At 39.9% G+C, this 18,303-nt stretch overlaps 1 protein-coding gene across 1 annotated transcript; it reads right to left on the bottom strand.

Annotated features, from left to right (window-relative positions):
- Nucleotides 1–571: 571 nt before the first annotated feature.
- On the bottom strand, nt 572–8,695 carry LOC103608347 (bromodomain-containing protein DDB_G0280777-like). The gene is made up of 3 exons (XM_008592796.1): nt 8,684–8,695; nt 7,572–8,239; nt 572–962 (listed from the first exon to the last, which is right to left on the bottom strand). The coding sequence occupies exons 1-3, from the start codon at nt 8,693–8,695 to the stop codon at nt 572–574; spliced, it is 1,071 nt and encodes a 356-aa protein (XP_008591018.1).
- Between the last annotated feature and the right edge of the window lie 9,608 nt (nt 8,696–18,303).

Here is an 18,303-nt window from a genome sequence, read left to right as displayed (position 1 = left end):
AAAAGTTTCAATAAGACAAAATAGATAGAAACTTCTCTGGGATCCTTCCCACCTCACAGACCATTCAGAAAATCCAAAGGAATCACTGCACACAAATTACCTCTCCCCTCACCCCTCATTTTATTTTCTTACCAGTATTCTATGACTTGCTTTTAACCTCTTTGATGGCAGAGGAGATTTAGTTATCATAAAATCCATCTTCAACATATTATCCTGGAGTTAAACTCATCAATGAAGAATTAACACTAATGAAACCCAGTGAAACAATGTCATGTAATGAGCCTACTTTAGAAGACACTTCAGACAAAGGAAGAAGAATGAGAGCTGATTCACTTGTCTTAACCAAATTCAATAGCTCCTAATAAAATAGAAAAAGGAAATGATGCCTTTTCTATAAATAGGAATATTTACCAGATAAACACAATTATCTACTTTAACTAAAAACTGATTTCCTATAGTATATACAACAACAAGAAGATCATTCATATGGTCACAGGAGCTCTCAGCAGGGTATAAAAAGCAGGAGAGAGCAACGAGAGACCAAACTCAGAACACTCACTCTCCTGGAAACTCACCCAGAGCCTCCATCCTCTGACACCATGGTCAACTCCTGCTGTGGCTCTAGCTGCTGTGGCTCCAGCAGCTGCTGCCCCTCCTGCTGCAGCCCCTGCTGCTGCCGCCCCAGCTGTTGCATCTCTAGCTGCTGCCGCCCCTCCTGCTGTGGATCCAGCTGCTGTGGTTCCAGCTGCTGCCGCCCCAGCTGCTGCATCTCTAGCTGCTGCCACCCCTCCTGCTGTGGATCCGGCTGCTGTGGTTCCAGCTGCTGCCGCCCCAGCTGCTGCATCTCTAGCTGCTGCCGCCCCAGCTGCTGTGGTTCCAGCTGCTGCCAACCCTCTTGCTGTGGTTCCAGCTGTTGCAGCCCCTCCTGCTGCAGCTCCTGCTGCCCCTGCACCAGCTGCTGCCTGCGACCAGTCTGTGGCCAAGTCTCCTGCCACACCAATTGCTATCGCCCAACCTGTGTCATCTCCACTTGCCCCCGCCCCATGTGCTGTGCCTCCCCTGACTGCTGAGTCTCTGCTTTGAACACATCACTTTCTTATCGCCTCCTTCCCCACAGATGAAGACCCATCTTTAAAAAATGTGGAATGCTCAAGAAATCTCCTATGTCCCATAAACAAACCTCATCATAGCAATTCTGTGTCTGCATTCTAATGTCTGTCCAAAATATCACCCTTCCAAATGAATTCATTGAGAATTTCCTAATAAATTGACAAATTGCCCTCAATATTTGTGATGGTTAATTTTAGGTGTCAACTTGAGTAGTTTAAAGAACACATAGAAATCTGGTTAAGCATTATTTTGGGGTGTATCTATGAGCATGTTTCCAGAAGAGATTAGCATGTAAGCCTGAGAGGATGGGGTAGGAAAGACCTGCCCTTAATATGACTGGGTGCCATTCAATCCATTGGAGGCCCAGAAAGAACAAAGACAGAGGAAAAAGCAAATCTCTCGCTCTATTTCCTCTGGAGCTGGGATACAATCTTCTCTCCTGTCTGTGAACATCTGAACTCCAGACTCTTCAGTCTTTGGGTTCAAGGACTTATACCAGCAGCACCCCGAGTTCTCAGGCCTTTGGCCTCAGACTGAGAATCACACCATTGGCTTCCCTGTTTCTGAGGCTTCTGGACTTGGACTGAGCCATGCTACCAGCATCCAGTTTGCAGACAGCCCATCCTGGACTTCCCAGCCTTCACAATCACATGAGCCAATTCCCCTAAGAATCCCCTGTCAGATACTTATATCCATATCCTATTGTTTCTGTCTCTCTGCAGAATTTTGACTAATACAACATTCCTCGTTCTGTCATCAAGAATTTACCACATCTAAGGAATTTGAAGATTCCTTCCATCACTGGTAGGGCCACTCCTTTGACATTAAAGTCCAGTGAAGACTCTCTCTTATAATCCTTTGTAAAGATGTTTTCATACCTTGTTATTTCCACGCACCAAAATAAACATCTATTCTATTGAAGTTGAAAATTGAATGTGATTGTTACTATCTTTCTTTAAAAAGGTTTTATATTTTGGTCCTGGGTAATAGTATTTTTCCTACACCTGTAGGACAGGCAGCAAACATTAGTTAGACTTCTAACAAAAGTCAAACGACATTAATCACTGCCTACTTTTCTCTAGAAAGTGTTTTTCGTCTTAGGCAAATCAACTAATCATTTTGTATCCTTTAGGGGAAAAAAAAGTGAAACTAATTCATGGAACATCCAGGAATATAATAACAGGGAAAACTGAACACATTTCCTGATCTTTTAAAATAACATCTTTCAGATTTTATTTTCTAGCAATAAAAGAAGCCAATAGATGGTTTAGCAAAATCTATGCATTTTCTACTCAGAGCCACGTTCAGCGAACCTATTCTCCACATATATGGTGGATCTGCATCACTCTGACTGGCAGAACTTCAGCGAGGAGCTTGTCCTGCCATATAGAAAGGCCACCTTCAGGGCTATCCAGGTGATGTAAATGAAGGAAGCAGACCTGGTGAAAGCTCATAGGTATTGCTGGAGAATGTAATGCCCCCTTTTCATCAGGATGAAACAATCATGACCCACATTCCTCTCCTCAGCTAGAAATGCCTCTAATAGATTATCCCATATTCAGAACTCCCCAAAGGGTCAGCTGAGACTTTCAGTAAGACTGCCCCAAGTGTGATTTCTCAAGCATCCAATCCTGCTTCCTTCCCTTCCATTCCACAAGTGTAAATCCTAAGATACTCCTCAATAAAACCTACTGCATGCTAATCTCCATCTCAGCATCTGCTTCCTAGGGATCCCAACCTGTCCCAAAACCAATTTGAAATTTATGATAGCTAATTTGAGAGTTGAAATATTGTCTAAAATGTAATTTTAATCTTTTAGTGCAAAATAGAAATAGGAATGTAAACATAATAGCAGAAGACATTTAATGGACTCTATGGAGGAAATTGTTAATTTCATATAAACCACATTTTATATGAATTTACATATCAATTATACACAAATACATGCTCTTTAAAAATTTAAACAACACAAAAGAATGTGACCAAAGGTAAGTTTTCCTTTACCAATCTTTGCCAATCCCATTCAAGACCCATTGTTATAAACAGAGATCCAACTTTATTAAATGCATTTGTACTACATGTATATATTTATTCACAAACCTGGCTTTCGAGAAGAATGTATATTCTATAGTTGTTGGATGAAATGTTCTGTAGATATCTGCCATGTCCATCTGTCTGTGTCTTTTAAGTGGAGAGTTAAATCCATTCGCACTTAGGGTTGCTATTGAAAGTTATTAACTAACTCCTGGCATTTTATCCCTTTTGTTTAGATTTTTTTTTTTAATTTAACACTATTTTATTGGCCTTTCTGTGGGAACTATATACAACAGCAGTGTATTTGGAGGTAGTAAACCATTATAAATGCTAAAGGAATTACGGAAAAAAAGAAAATCAATGAGAAGCATTAAAAGTATCTTATCTAATTTCATTTTATTTTATTTTTTATTGATTATGCACATTCATGGGGTATAAAGCTGTCTGGCCTGTCAATACCTGTGCCCAGGATGTGATGGTCAGATTAATAGTATCAGCATGCCCATTACTACAAATTGTGATTATTCCCCATGTCCCCCACCCAATAAATCCTCCTTCCTCCCCCTGGCAATCCTATGTATGCCCTGTCCCTCTGCAAGTCCCACACATCACTGCAGTCTTTCTTTCCTTTCTTCTTTCTCTCCTAGGTCCCACTAATGAGTGAGAACATGTGATATTTTTCCCTCAGTGCTGCTTGGCTTATTTCACTTAACATAATTTCCTCCAAGCTCTTCCACGTTGCTGCAAATGGCAGAATTTTATTCTTTTTTATGGCTAAGTAGTATTCCATTGTGTATATATACCACATTTTCCTTATCCAGTTGTCCATCAATGGACATTTAGGTTGCTTCAATATCTTCGCTGTTGTAAATAGAGCTGTGATGAACATGGGAGTGCAGGTGTCCCTTCAACATGATGATTTCCATTCCTTTGGGTATATACCTAGAAGTGGGATTGCTGGATCATAGGGTAGATCTATCTGTAGTTTTCTGTAGTTACTTGAGAAATCTCCACACTGTTTTCCATAGATGTTTTAAATATCTTTTGTTTCTTTCTTCCCCTTTTATTATTCATCTTCAATGTTGTTGGTTTTTTGAGGTGATAAGATTTAGTTTCTTTCTCTTTTTCATTCGCATTTTTGTTTTACCAGTGGGTTTTGTTCTTTCTTGTATATTTGTGATAGTGACTATCATTTTTTGGATTCTAGATACAGGACTCCCTTGAGAATTTCATGTGGGGCTGGTAGTGTGGTGGTGAACTCCCACAGTTTTTGTTTTTCTGAAAAATACATTATTTCTTCTTCATTTCTGAAGGATAGCCTTACTGGGTAAAGTATTCTTCACTGGCAGTTTTTTTATATTGGTATTTTGAATATATCATCCCATTTTCCTCTGGACTATAGAGTTTCAGTTGAGAAGTCTGTTGTTACTTTGATGGATGTTCCCTTACAGGTGACTTGATGCTTTTCTCTTGCTGCTTTTAGAATTCTTTGTCTTTGAGCTTTGACAGTTTGATTATAATGTGTCTCAGAGAGGATCTTTTTGGATTGAATCTGTTTGGTAATCTTTGAGCTTCCTGGATCTGAATATCTGTGTCTTTCCCTATATCTGGGAATTTTTCTGTTATTATTTCATTGAATAGGTTTTTAATGCCTTTTCCTTTCTCCTCCTCTTCTGGAACACCAATGATTCAGAAATTTGTGAGTTTAAGGTTGTCTGCTAGATCTCCTAAATTTTCTTCATTTTTTGAAATTCTTTTTTCCTTTTTTTTTTTTTTTTTTTTTGGTCCACCTGTGTTATTTCAAAAAGACCAACTTTTTTTTTTTTCTTTTACTTTTTTGACGGGTAGGGGGATCGCAACCCTTGGCCCGGTGTGGTCCGCACCATGCTCAGCCAGTGAGCGCACCGGCCATCCCCATATAGGATCCGAACCCACGGCCTCGGCGCTACCAGCACCGCACTCCCCTGGGTGAACCACAGGGCCGGCCCCAAAAAGACCAACTTTGAGATCTGAAATTCTTTATTCTGCTTGCTGTAACCTACTGCTTAAGCTCTTGTTGTGTATTGTATTTCATTGAATGAATCCTCCAGTTCCAGGAGTTCTGCTACATTCTTTTATAAAGTGTTAATTTCTTTGTAGATTTCCTCCTTTACACCCTGGATATTTTTTCATATTTCAGTGTATTCTCTAATTGAGTTTTCTCTTATCTCTTTGAGTTTTCTTAAGATTATTGCTTGGAATTCCTTTTCAGTCATTTCAAGCATTTTCTGCTCTATGGAGTCTGTCACCTGAGAATTACTGTATTCTTTTGGTGGTGTCATATTTTCTTGTTTATTTATATTTCTAGCATCTCTATATTGAGGTCTGGTCATTTGGTAGAGCAGTTGCTTCTTCTGTTACTCTGGATTAGGTTTTGAGGAGAAACACTTCCTCTCCTTTTTGTAGGCTCCATGGCGACTCTCCTCGTGTCAGTGTAGTCAAGTGTACAGCAGGCTGCCTGCAGTGTGGTTCTGGCTGCTACTGTGGCCTTGAGTAGTCCTTGCAGTAGCAGTAGCTGTGGTGGCTGTGGTGGACCACCCACACAGAAGCAGTGTTTGTGGCACCCCTCCAGGCCTTCTGCCTTGGTCTCTGGTCTTGGGTCACACTCTTACTTTCTGTTTGGGTTTTGGAGGAGGGCTCTATAAGTAGAATATTAACTTTCACAGCTTCCTCTATATGTTATTTATCAGTCAACATGTTACCTACCACATAAATTAATGTTCTTTTCTTCAAATGGAACCATGATCCCGTGTTTAGAATGTTTCCCCTTCTTTTCTCCAGTAATCAAAAGATACATATTGTTAAAGAACCATTACATGTCCCTATATCATCAAAAATTCTTCATTTACTCAACAAACATTTATCACCAATGTCCTCTGTTTGCACACAGATAACAAAAATAAATGCCATAGCCCATGCCTTCGGGGTGTTTGCACTATACCTGGAGGAATAAAAGAAGTGAATAACTATGGTGCAGTATAGTGTGTTAAATTAGAAGCACAACACAGGGAATACCTATATATAAATGGTGTAGTTTCTCAGGAAGGATATCATTGAGGGGGAAGCATTTCAAATGGGTCTTGACAGATGTGTAGGAGTTTGCAGAGCTGACAAGCAAGAAGAGACATTCTAGGAATGTGAAACAGCTTCAGCAAAGGCTTGCAAGTTCTATTCTCTGTCCCTCCCTTGGCTACTCTAAGACGTATTAACCTTACTTTCTGTTTAATCTCAGACAAGGTTTTGGGTTGTTTGTTTTAATCTCTCTATGCTTCTTTTGACTCTCCCAATAAAAGAGAAATAAGAATAAATACACTACTTTGTAGGGTTGCATTAGAGATTAAAACAAAATAAATGTAAGATATTCAGCACAATGCCTGGTACATAGTGAACACTCCAAATGACATATATACACTGAGGGCATATGAAATTTATACACATACTTTAAATTTTGATTTTAGTAGTTTAATTAAAGTAATTACAATTAATTTAAATTTTTCCAAACTTTCTTTTCTATGCATATGTCTTGTCAAGTACATATAAGAGAGAGATGAGGGTTTATCTATTCTATACCCAGAATAACCAACAGAATGTTTTGGATACACATTATTGAAGGCTTAGTAATTTTAAATATTATTTATATAAAACAAATGCTTCTGAAAATGAAAAATCCATTGTGCAATTTTGACAATCAAAAGGTAAATCAAAACTTCCCTCTCTTAATGCCTATCATGGAAGACATACAGCAAAAAATGTGTTTTTACTATTCAAAAGTAGTGAGTCATTGCTAAGTGCTTCAGCTTGAGACTGAGGAATAAGATCAGACATAGAATTTAGAACTTTCCTGGGGTCTAATCATCACCTCACCATTCCAAGATGCCCATATAGGATCATAGTCATCCTCATAAGTGGGACATCCTCCCCCAAATTTCCTTCTCATTTTTTCCAGTATTTCACCTACCAGAACATTCTTTGAAAACAAACAACACATTAGCACTGTGAAAACCATCCTTCATGATTTGCAGGGAGCAATGTACAGATGGAAAGGAATGTCACATTCAAAAACAAAATGTCAGAATCATGTGACTAGTGGTTTGTTTTGTAAAATACTCTGTGTAGGCCAGGAACAAAAGTGACAGCCACTAAGTGATAAGTATTTTTCACTGGAAACACAGGAGCACACCAGGAAAAGGAACAGTGCTCTTTTCTCTATTTTGGATTACTTAACTAGAAACACACAATTATGTAATTAAATGATATGGTTTTCTGGTAAGGTAAATAATAACAAGGAAATAATGATGTGATGACAACAGGTCCTCAGCAGAGTATAAAAGGGGTTATTGGCCAAGGAAACCTCCAAACCCAAGAACTTCACTCTCCTGGAAACTCACCCAGAGCCTCCATCCTCTAACACCATGGTCAACTCCTGCTGTGGCTCTAGCTGCTGTGGCTCCAGCTGCTGCCGTCCCAGCTGCTGTATCTCCAGCTGCTGCCGCCCTTCCTGCTGTGGACCCAGCTGCTGTGGTTCCAGCTGCTGCCGCCCCAGCTGCTGTATCTCCAGCTGCTGCCGCCCTTCCTGCTGTGGACCCAGCTGCTGTGGTTCCAGCTGCTGCCGCCCCAGCTGCTGTATCTCCAGCTGCTGCCGCCCTTCCTGCTGTGGACCCAGCTGCTGTGGTTCCAGCTGCTGCCGCCCCAGCTGCTGTATCTCCAGCTGCTGCCGCCCTTCCTGCTGTGGACCCAGCTGCTGTGGTTCCAGCTGCTGCCGCCCCAGCTGCTGTATCTCCAGCTGCTGCCGCCCTTCCTGCTGTGGACCCAGCTGCTGTGGTTCCAGCTGCTGCCGCCCCAGCTGCTGCATCTCCAGCTGCTGCCGCCCTTCCTGCTGTGGTTCCAGCTGCTGCCGCCCTTCCTGCTGTAGTCCCAGCTGCTGTGGTTCCAGCTGCTGCCGCCCCAGCTGCTGTATCTCTAGTTGCTGCCACCCCTCTTGCTGTGGTTCCAGCTGTTGCAGCCCCTCCTGCTGCAGCTCCTGCTGCCCCTGCACCAGCTGCTGCCTGCGTCCGGTCTGTGGCCAAGTCTCCTGCCACACCAACTGCTATCGTCCAACCTGTGTCATCTCCACCTGCCCCCGCCCCATGTGCTGTGCTTCCCCTGACTGCTGAGCCCCCTGCCCTAGGCCCACTTCTTCCTTCACCTCTGTCTCCACAGACCTAGATCTTTCTTTTGTGCAGTACCTTAGAATGCATGAAATCTGTTGACTCCAGTGAGCCCACCACCACCTACTGACTGTGAGCACATTCTGGTTCATTTTAAACTCTCTCCCTTGCTGTCTTTTGTTTCCAATGTTGGTACCAAATGTAAATTAATTTGTAATCTACCAGCTAAGAAATTATCCCTATTGTCTAAATTTTTTATTTTTCTTATTATTTGGGGGATCTAGATTATTTTTCTGAACAAGGTAGACATTATCTGCAGCCTATGTATTGGCACTGATTTTACACGCTCATACCTGAGGGCTCATTTGTACCCTGTATATTCTCCTGGAGTAAATTCCTTATGTTCTGTTGCTTCTCTGCTTTCTAATAAACTTTTCTGCACATAAGAATTCATTGGCTTTATTCTCTATTGATTTCACAATCATTTTATTCAGTTACCAAGCAATTATATTTTGCATAAAGACACAGGAGGAACAACCCATGCTGAGATCAATTTGAAAATAAATGCTTTATCAAATATAGATAATTCAAGATGTTAGAACAAAAGCAGTGTGTGAATGTGTGTGTGCATGCACGCATGTGAATGTGTCTTAATATCCTAAATTAGGACAGATTTAATTTATGTCTTAGCTCTTAATTAAAACACATCCACCCTTAACACATTATACCTCATAATATCATTGGCCCTATTTTGGAGAAAAGGGTAAAACCAAATTTCTGAAAAAAAAAAAGTACGTGCTAATGAAAGAAAGAAATCTCCTGCAAAGAAGTCAAAGTACTCAATTCATTATATTCAATAAACAACATTTCAGAATTTATAATCACAAAGTGGGTTATATGTCCCACTGAGTTCTGCTGAGAAGAAATGCATATTTCATTGTATTTTTAAGGAAACATGCCTCAGCTAGATGGTGTGGTATGTCTCTGAGTGTGGTCTCTCAGGATTTTCCTTATAATTCAAACATCTCCACACTTAACATTCTAATGTATATTGATTCTGGAAGGCTGAAATTTCAAAACTAATTCTCTCTTTCTAAGTATTTCTAAGTATTGAAACTAGTTCATACCACTGAGTAGCTTTCAGCTGGGGTGTATATCAGAATTGGAATCTCCAGCAGTGGTGCCTGCATTTGAATTTGAAAATACACTACATATCTTGGCTATTGTAAATAGAGCTGCAGTGAACACGGAAGTGCAGGTATTCCTTCCACAGGATGATCTTAATTCTTTTGGGTATATACCCAGCAGTGGGATTGCTGGATTATATGGCTGGTCTATCTGTAGTTGTTTGAGAAATCTCCATACTGTTTTCCATAGTGGTTTTACTAATTTACAGTCCCACCGACAGTGTAAGAGCATTCCCTTCTCTCCACATCCTCACCATCATTTGTTATTCTCCATCTTTCTGATAATAGCCAGTCTAACTGGGGTGAGGTGATATCTCAATATGGTTTTAATTTGCATTTCCCTGATGAAATGTCCATCCACAGATGAGTGGATAAGGAAAATGTGATATATATATACACAATGGAATACTACTCTGCAATAAAAAAGAATGAAATTAATTCTGCCATTTACAGCAATGTGGATGAGCTTGCAGAAAATTATGTTGAGTGAAATAAGCCAGGTACAGACAGAAAAATACTATATGTCCTCACTCATAAGAGGGAGCTAAGAGAGAAAGAAGGAAGGAAAGAATGACCACAGTGGTGCATTGGACTTGCAGAGGGAGAGAACACACCTAGGGTTGCAGAGGGGAAAGGGGGAAGGGAGGGGGGTCGGGGATTAACTGGGTTTGGGACATGGGGAATAATCACAATGTGTGGTAATGGGTATGCTGATGGGTATTGATCCAGTCATCACATCTTGGGCACAAGTGGTGATGGTCAGCTTTGTACCCCATGAATAGTCATAACCAATAAAAAAAACTAAAAATATTTTTTTTAAAAAGAAAATACATTAAAGGTGATTATGACATGGCCCTTGGGTAGGAGCGTCTGCTCTTGATGTTTGTACTTACACTGAGATTACACTATTACTGGGCTCTGAAATGGCCCTAAGCTATTGCACCAATCAGATTTAAGATTGTTTGTGCAGACATCACTGGTACACATCACATCCTAATCATTGAGTTATGACATCTCCTTGAAATAATAAAATTCCCTAATTATATTTGTAATCGGCCTTATTTGAATCAAGAGGGAATACAGAAGGATGAAACATACTTTAAATTTGACACAGAAGTGTTAAGAGTAGTATCAGATATCATAAGTTCTAATATTCTGAGTAAATTTATGAACCATAATATTCGGTGTTTTACATATCCAAACTTTTCTGTTTATCAAATGAAAAAATGAAAAGCTTGTATTTTATTTTATTTTGTCTCTGGCATTGGAGCAGGTTAGCATTATGAGTTCATACTTGAATCCATACTTTGGAATCATCCTTTGGGACTTCCCTTCTATTGCATTCCCATCTCCCCTCATCAATCAGTAAAGCCAATGCAGAAAGGAAATGTATTAGCTCTCTGTTGCTTACAACAGAATACCTGAAACTGGATAATTTGTAAAGAAATAACATTAATTTCTTACAGATTTGTAGGTTGAGAAGTCCAAGGTCAAGAGGGTGCATCTAGTGAGGGCTATTGAAAAATAAGTCCATAATATACAACAGCTTTGAAATCTAAGTGGAGGCTGCCATGGACTCACAGCTTATGCATTCTACACAGCTGCAGAATCAGCACCATGCAGATGCTGCCAAGGCTTATTTGTTAGGGTCCTCTAGAGAACCAATAGCATTTATAAGTAAATATACATACAAGTATACACACAGAGATATATATAAAGAGATTTATTTTAAGGAATTGGCTTACATGGTTATGGAGGCATGGACTCCCAAAATCTGCAGTCAGCAAGCTGGAGACCAGGACAGTTGATAGTGTAGTTTCAGTCCAAAAGTCATCAGTCTCAAGCCCCAAAAAGAGCCAATGCTTTATTCACTCTGTGTCCAAAGGCAGGGAAATACTGATGTCAAGGCAGTCAGGCAGGAGCAATTCCCTTTTACTCAAACTGTTTTGCTCTATTAAGTTCCGTGGGCCCCTAGGCTGTCCAAAACACACTTTGAAATCTAAGTGGAGGCTGCCATGGACTCACAGCTTATGCATTCTACACAGCTGCAGAATCAGCACCATGCAGATGCTGCCAAGGCTTACCACTTGCGCCCTCTGGAGTGACAGTACTAGGTGCACCTGGGCCCTCTTGAGTCACAGCTGGGGCAGCCAAGAGGCACTGCACTAGAATGTGGGAGCAGAGATTTGAGACAGCCCTGGGCAGCAAGACCTTTCTGCCCTTAAAACCCTAACATTCTCAACCCATGATGAGAGGAGCAGCTCAAAGATCTCGAAAATACCTCAGCATCATTCTCCCATTGTCATGATGAATAACACCTGGCTTCCTTCTATCCACATTAATACCTTATCAAAGAGTTGTTTGGACATACACTTTTTTTCTTTACATGGCCCGGCTGTGAATTTTCCAAATCTTTACATTCTTTTTCACTTTCAATTATAAATTCTGTCTTTAAATCATTTATCTCCTCTTGCATGTTACTATACACAGTTAAAAGAAGCCATGTACCTCCTTCAACATTTTGCTTAGAAATTTCTTCCACCAGATATTCTAGTTCATCAGTCTTAAATTCTACCCTTCATAATGCCCTTGGGCATGGACAAAATTGAGCCAAATTCTTTGCCACTCTGTAACAAGGATGGCCTTTATTCTCATTTCCAATACTTTGCTCCATATTTCCATCTGAGACCTCCTCAGAATAGTCTTAATTGTTCTTATTTCTACCAGCATTCTGGTCATGACCACTTAAGCCATCTCTAAGATTCAGACTTTTCTTACAGCTGAGCCCTCCCCAAAATTGCCCTTTATGTTTTGTTCACAGCATTACAATAGTACGCCCTTATCTGTGGTCTCATTTTCCATAGTTTCAGTTATCCAGGTTCAAAAATATTAAGTGAAAAATTATAAAAATAAACAGTTCGCAAGTTTCGAATTGCACATCATTCTCAGCAACCTGGTGAAATCTCATGCCCAGGACATGAATTTATCCCTTCGTCCTGTATATCCACTCTGTATATACTACACACCTGTTAACTTAGTAGCCATCTCAATGATCATATTGACCATCCCATTACCAAAGTGCCTGAGTTCAGGTAACCCCTTTTTTACTTAATAATGGCCCTAAAGTGCAAGAGTAGTAATTCTGGCAATTTGGATATGACAAAGAGAAGCCATAAAGTGCTTCTTTTAAGAGAAAAGGGGAAAGTTTTTGACATAATAATGAAAGAGAAAAAAATTGTATGCTGTAGTTGCTAACATCTATGGTATAAACGAATCTTTTTTCCATGAAATTATGAGAAAAAAAATGTTAGTTTTGCTGTCATGCTTAAACCTTATGATGGGTATGTATGTATAAGAAAAAAACACAGTACATATATGGTTCGGTAATTTTTGCAGTTTCAGGCATCTGGTGGTGGTCTTGAAATTGCACCCCCCTCAGATAAGGGGGTACTACTGCATACTGAAATTGCACTAATTCAAAAAACAAGAAGGCAGGCTAAACTAATTTGGTTGGCTAGAACTTTTTTTTTTTTTCCTTTTTGTCTTTTTTCATGACCGGCAATGGGATCGCAACCCTCGGTGTTGCTCTCGCACCTCGCTCAGCCAGTGAGTGGCCGGTCTGTATGTGGGATCCGAACCCTCGGCGGGAGTGCCGCTGCACTTCCCAAGCGGCGCACTGTAGCAGTGCGCCACCGGGCCGGTCCCAGGTTGGCTAGAACTTTTTAAAGAATGTCATTTAGCTTCTTTAAGCATAATTAAGAATCGTAGGCAAAGAATGTTTTTAAGGGATGAGGTTCAAGGCTTAGGTACAGAGTAATATAATTCACTTGTAATTAGCATGAAGTCAATCCATACTGAGTAAAATATATATTCTGTAATTATATACTTACCTTCTCAATTTTCCTTACAATCATTTTTTAGAAGATGTCAAATTTCACATGGGTACAGGCCAAGAAAAATTAGTCTGCACATGTCCCAAATGGGATGTGTCCAAATTAATGAGATTTTGTTGTATGATTGTCATAGCAAGAGATTTAAAGGGTGTGGGAGACATTCAGGACATTGTACTAATCCTTGTTGGGGCAATAATACATTACTTGATAATATGTCAACCAAGTGATGGATTATTGCCCCAGCACACAACACTCCCAGGAATATATAATGCCCTGAGAATAGAATCACTTTCCTGAGAGCGAAGTGAGTCACTGACCCCACAGCCTTCAATGTTCAGAATATTCACAGGGTCATGTTGCGATTTGGTTGGGACCTAAAAGTGCCCCGAGTGACTCACAATAGCAAGTCCATACTTGCAAACGAGCTTTATGTTGGTCACAAATGTTTGTTTTGGAAGGTCTTTGTTGGGCTTGACAGAGTCATGAACTTGTGTCCCAGAAAGCTGTAGATAACCATTAACTCATGTATTCAGCAAATGGTTGAGACCGCCCCTGTTCTGTTCCAGACAATATTCATGAACCTCTGTACTACTTGTTCTGATTTTTGCTTCATTAACCTGTTTTCAGCCCCGTGCTTGACCTTTGTTCTCTCCAGTGTCCCCAAACCTTGACTCTCTCATTAAATTCTCTAAAGGAAAACCTCTTGTCTCTCCTGGTGGGAAGTGGGGGAGGACTAATGACCTGACTTTATAGGGTGGGAGAGGGATCCTGGGGGTCTAGCAGTGCTCTTGTGTTACCCCACCTTCCATATCATCTGGTGCCTCCAGATTCTGAGCCCTTCTGAGGATTCAAGGCAAATTGACTTTACACTCAGTGGGGTTAGGTTTGCACCCACTTACACCATAGCTCCCCTTGTTACATTAATTAGTAACCACTGTTTTCTCCAAAAATTTGTTGGCAATTCTTATCTGCTATTGTTTCCTGTCCTAGGAAACTATAATTAGTGTTTTTCTTTTTTCATTATTTTTTGCCAGTTTATAATGATGGATTAAAAGAGGACAAGAGGGGGGACATTAAGAGTTTATTTTCTGACATCTTAAGGACCTACAATTTGTGAACCCTTAAAATTAAGCTTAGCATTCCATATATACACTCTTCCTTAAATCATTCCCTGAAGTCAGTGGGTTACCACAAGCCCCACATGTTAGCAAGATTCTTTCTGTATGTTTCAATTCCATGTTATGATCCTGGAGGATAATTTTACTTTAAAATATTTCATTCACATCTAAAGTGTTTTTACAGGCAAAAAAATTGTGGCTCAATAATTTTAGATCTGGACAAGCTATTGGTCAAGTGTAAGGACAGAGAAAAGATTTCTTCATAGATTCAAGGATTCACAATTTATAAACTCCCTTTAAAATTAGAATTAATTTAAGAATCACTCCCATCAGTTAAGTTGAAATAAAGAATTCCATTACAACGTAGATAAGACAGGGGGAAAAAATGGTTCCAGGAGATAAAATTATAAAATTTAAAGACATTTAAATATATTCTAAAATTGATAGAGGATAAAAATAGCAAAAAAATAAATAAAATAAAAACCTCAAATATTAACATGAGAGAAGTCCAAAAGTGGTAGGCAAATGCAAAAAATAAAAGTAGCAATATTGACATTTTTGGGTAATAAAAGGAAAACTCCAAAAGTTAAGAAAACATATATATAAATGTTTATGTGCTGTAAAAGAGAGCATAGAAATGAACAAGACAAAAACAGTATTGCAATATACCAAGATGACACTGCAGGCATAATCATTTAAAACTCTAACAATTTCCCAGGCCAGAGCACCTAAGGAATGCCGCAATGAAAAACATTTTGTATAGACCAGTTATGATCTTAGAATAAATCGAGGAGTGTCCCAGGATATGGTTCCTGCCTTGTGTTACCGATTAATTTCTGAATGTGTTTTTTGGTTTTGTGCTGTTTTCGTTTCCCTTTTTATTTTTCTTTCCAACAAAGCTTTTGCCCAGAGCTAAAACAGCTCTTGAACCTATCGATATCAATTTGGGTTGGAAGGAACACTCTTGGAAAGACATAGAAAGTACAATATGAACCGAACTCCCAAAGGAAAAGTAATCTCAATGTTAGAGCAAACACAGGCAGCTGGGTGACTTCATCCAGGTCATGTTCAGGAAGCCCCTAAAGTTTTTCATGTCCCATAGTGAGATGTGTATGCAAACCCTGCAACTGGAGTTTTAATGGAGCAGGAATGGATATTGTGTAAATAAAGCACCTCAAAAAGTTTTGGAAATACACAGAGGTAATGGTTACACAGCATTGTGAATGTAATTAATTCCATGCAATTGTATGTTTAAAATTCTGAAAATGGAAATCCTTATATATATTTTGCCACAATAAAAAAAAAATGGGAAAGAAAATAGAACTCAGCCCGCACCTCCAACTCAATGTCCAACACTTTCCTTCCCATAAGTGACATTTGGCACCATCATACTCACTGATTTTCACTCCATCTGTAGCTTCACTAGATCTTGACCACTGTAGGACCCACCATAATTAGCTCCACTCTATGAGTTAATCTTGATATACCCCTCCTCCTCAAAAGGACTACAGTGTTGTCTTGGTAACTTTGCTTATAATAACTCCCTTCAAAAGAATATAAACATTCAGCTGTCATCCAATTCTCCACTTTGTCTTGTCTTCTGTTTTGAGAGCTGTTCATGTTCCCTGGATTTTTAGACTTGACACACTTTATTTCTATAAACAACCCTTATGTATTACTCTTCTCTGATAGCTCAGGTTCCCCTTTCTCACCAATATGGCAAGCACAATCTACCTGACACATGCCTTCCTGTTAAATCCAAAAAGTCATTGTGAGTTACCTGAGAGCTAAGAACTGGGTTTCATTCACCTTGTGTGCTTCCCAGAGCCCACTAGCTTGTTAGTTGACCCATAATTCAATTACAGCAAAAAGGAAGTTCTTGCTTTTTCTCAATAAACTTGACAGCTAAAGTGGGCACTCTGGTTTGGGGAAAAAATGAATTATTTGGCATTTTCTTGAACATAGGCTTTGATATATCCCAAATCAGTATTTTTTGTTCACATGACAGACACAAACTTGGCTCCGAATAAATAATCAATAATAAAAAATAATGAAGGGCCACAAAAGTTTCTGATACCAAGAAAGTAAGTGTTTATTGACATGTAGTCATTCTTTCACACATAATTCATTGCAAAGGTCAGAACACACACAACAATTATAAGATAAGGGGCCTATCCCAGTGACATGGTGTGACACATCTAGTCGTCTGAGTGTCAGGGTAATAGGCATAGAACTTGGCAGTTTTGTGTGGTGGTCATTTAAATTGCTGCTTTTTAAATAGCTGCTTGGTGGCATGACTTGTGGGATGAATTAGTGCAGTGCCAGATCAGAACACGGCCAGGTGCAGTGGACAGCAGAAATGAGGAAGGCTGATGCATGGCAGCATGAGGTTGACTCAGGGCTGGTGGTCAGGAATGAAGCTCAATAACAAGAGAATCCACAGGAGACTGGGCAACAGCAGGTGGTCTAGCAGCAAACTGGGAGGCAGCAGCTGGACACACAACAGCCGGGATGACAGCAGCTAGAGTCACAGCAGCTGGATCCATAGCAGCAGGTGGTCCTACAACAGGTGGTCTGGCAGCAAGAGGGGCAACAGCAGCTAGAACCACAGCAGCTGGATCCACAGGAGCTGCGGCGGCATCAGCTGGACACACAGCTGCTGAGGCAGCAGCAGGTGGTCCTGTAGCGTGTGGTCTGGCAGCAGCTGGGGTGGCAGCAGGTATTCTGGCAGAGGCAGTGGCCACAGCCCTGGTCAGAGCAGACAGAACCACAGCAAGAAGTGACTATGGTGTCAGAGGGTAGAGGTTCTGGATGGGTTATTAAGAGAATAAGTTTTCTGAATTTGTGAGTCTCCTGATCCCACGTAACTTTTTATTTTTATTATTATTACTGATTTTTTAAATTTTATTTCAATTTATTCATTTTTTTATTGAAGTGTAATTGATTGTACATATTTTGGGTTAACAGCATTGACTCCCATCACCTGTGTATGACATGTGATGATCAATAGCATATTCATTATTACAAATCATAATTTATACTTTATGCCCCTTACCCACTCTCTTCCCAACCCCCCCACACCTCCCCTCTCCCACGTCTACTAACCATAGATTTGTTCTCACCTTCTGAAAGTTCAATGTATTATTGTGGCCTTCTCTTTCTTTCTTTTCTTTTCTTTTCTTTCTTTCTTTCTTTCTTTCTTTCTTTCTTTCTTTCTTTCTTTCTTTCTTTCTTTCTTTCTTTCTTTCTTTCTTTCTTTCTTTCTTTCCTTCTCTCTCTCTCTCTCTCTCTCTCTCTCCTCCCACTTATAAGTGAGAACATGTGGTATTTCTTTTTCTAAGCCTGGCTTATTTCACTTAACATAATTTTTTCCAAGCTCATCCATTTTGCTGCAAATGGCAGAATTTCACTCTTTTTTGTGGCTGGGTAATATTCCATTGTGTATACATACCACATTTTCCTTATCCAGTCATCCATCAACGGGCATTTGTGTTGGTTCCATATTTTGGCTATTGTAAATAAGCTGCAATGAACATGGGAGTGAAAGTATTCCTTCAACATGACGATTTCCATTCCTTTGGGTATATACCCAGAAGTAGGATTTCTGGATCATATGGTAGATCTATCTGTAGTTGTTTGAGAAACCTCCATACTATTTTCCACAATACTGTACTATTTTACAGTCCCAACAGCAGTGTAGGAGGTTTCCCCTTCTCCACATCCTTGTCAGCATTTGTTATTCTCGATCTTTTTAATACTGGCCAATCTAACTGGG

This window comes from Galeopterus variegatus, unplaced genomic scaffold (assembly GCF_000696425.1).
Source record: "Galeopterus variegatus unplaced genomic scaffold, G_variegatus-3.0.2 Scaffold8330, whole genome shotgun sequence".
Classification (NCBI taxonomy): Eukaryota; Metazoa; Chordata; class Mammalia; order Dermoptera; family Cynocephalidae; genus Galeopterus; species Galeopterus variegatus.
The sequence above is the reverse complement of the archived record's forward strand: the minus strand, read 5'-3'. Positions and strand labels throughout refer to the sequence as shown.

Excerpts from the sequence above, each read along its gene's own strand:
- LOC103608347 (XM_008592796.1), bottom strand. Across the intron at positions 963-7,571 it reads TTAGAGGATGGAGGCTCTGG|GCAGCAGCTGGTGCAGGGGC; the intron begins GTGAGTTTCCAG and ends GACTGGTCGCAG.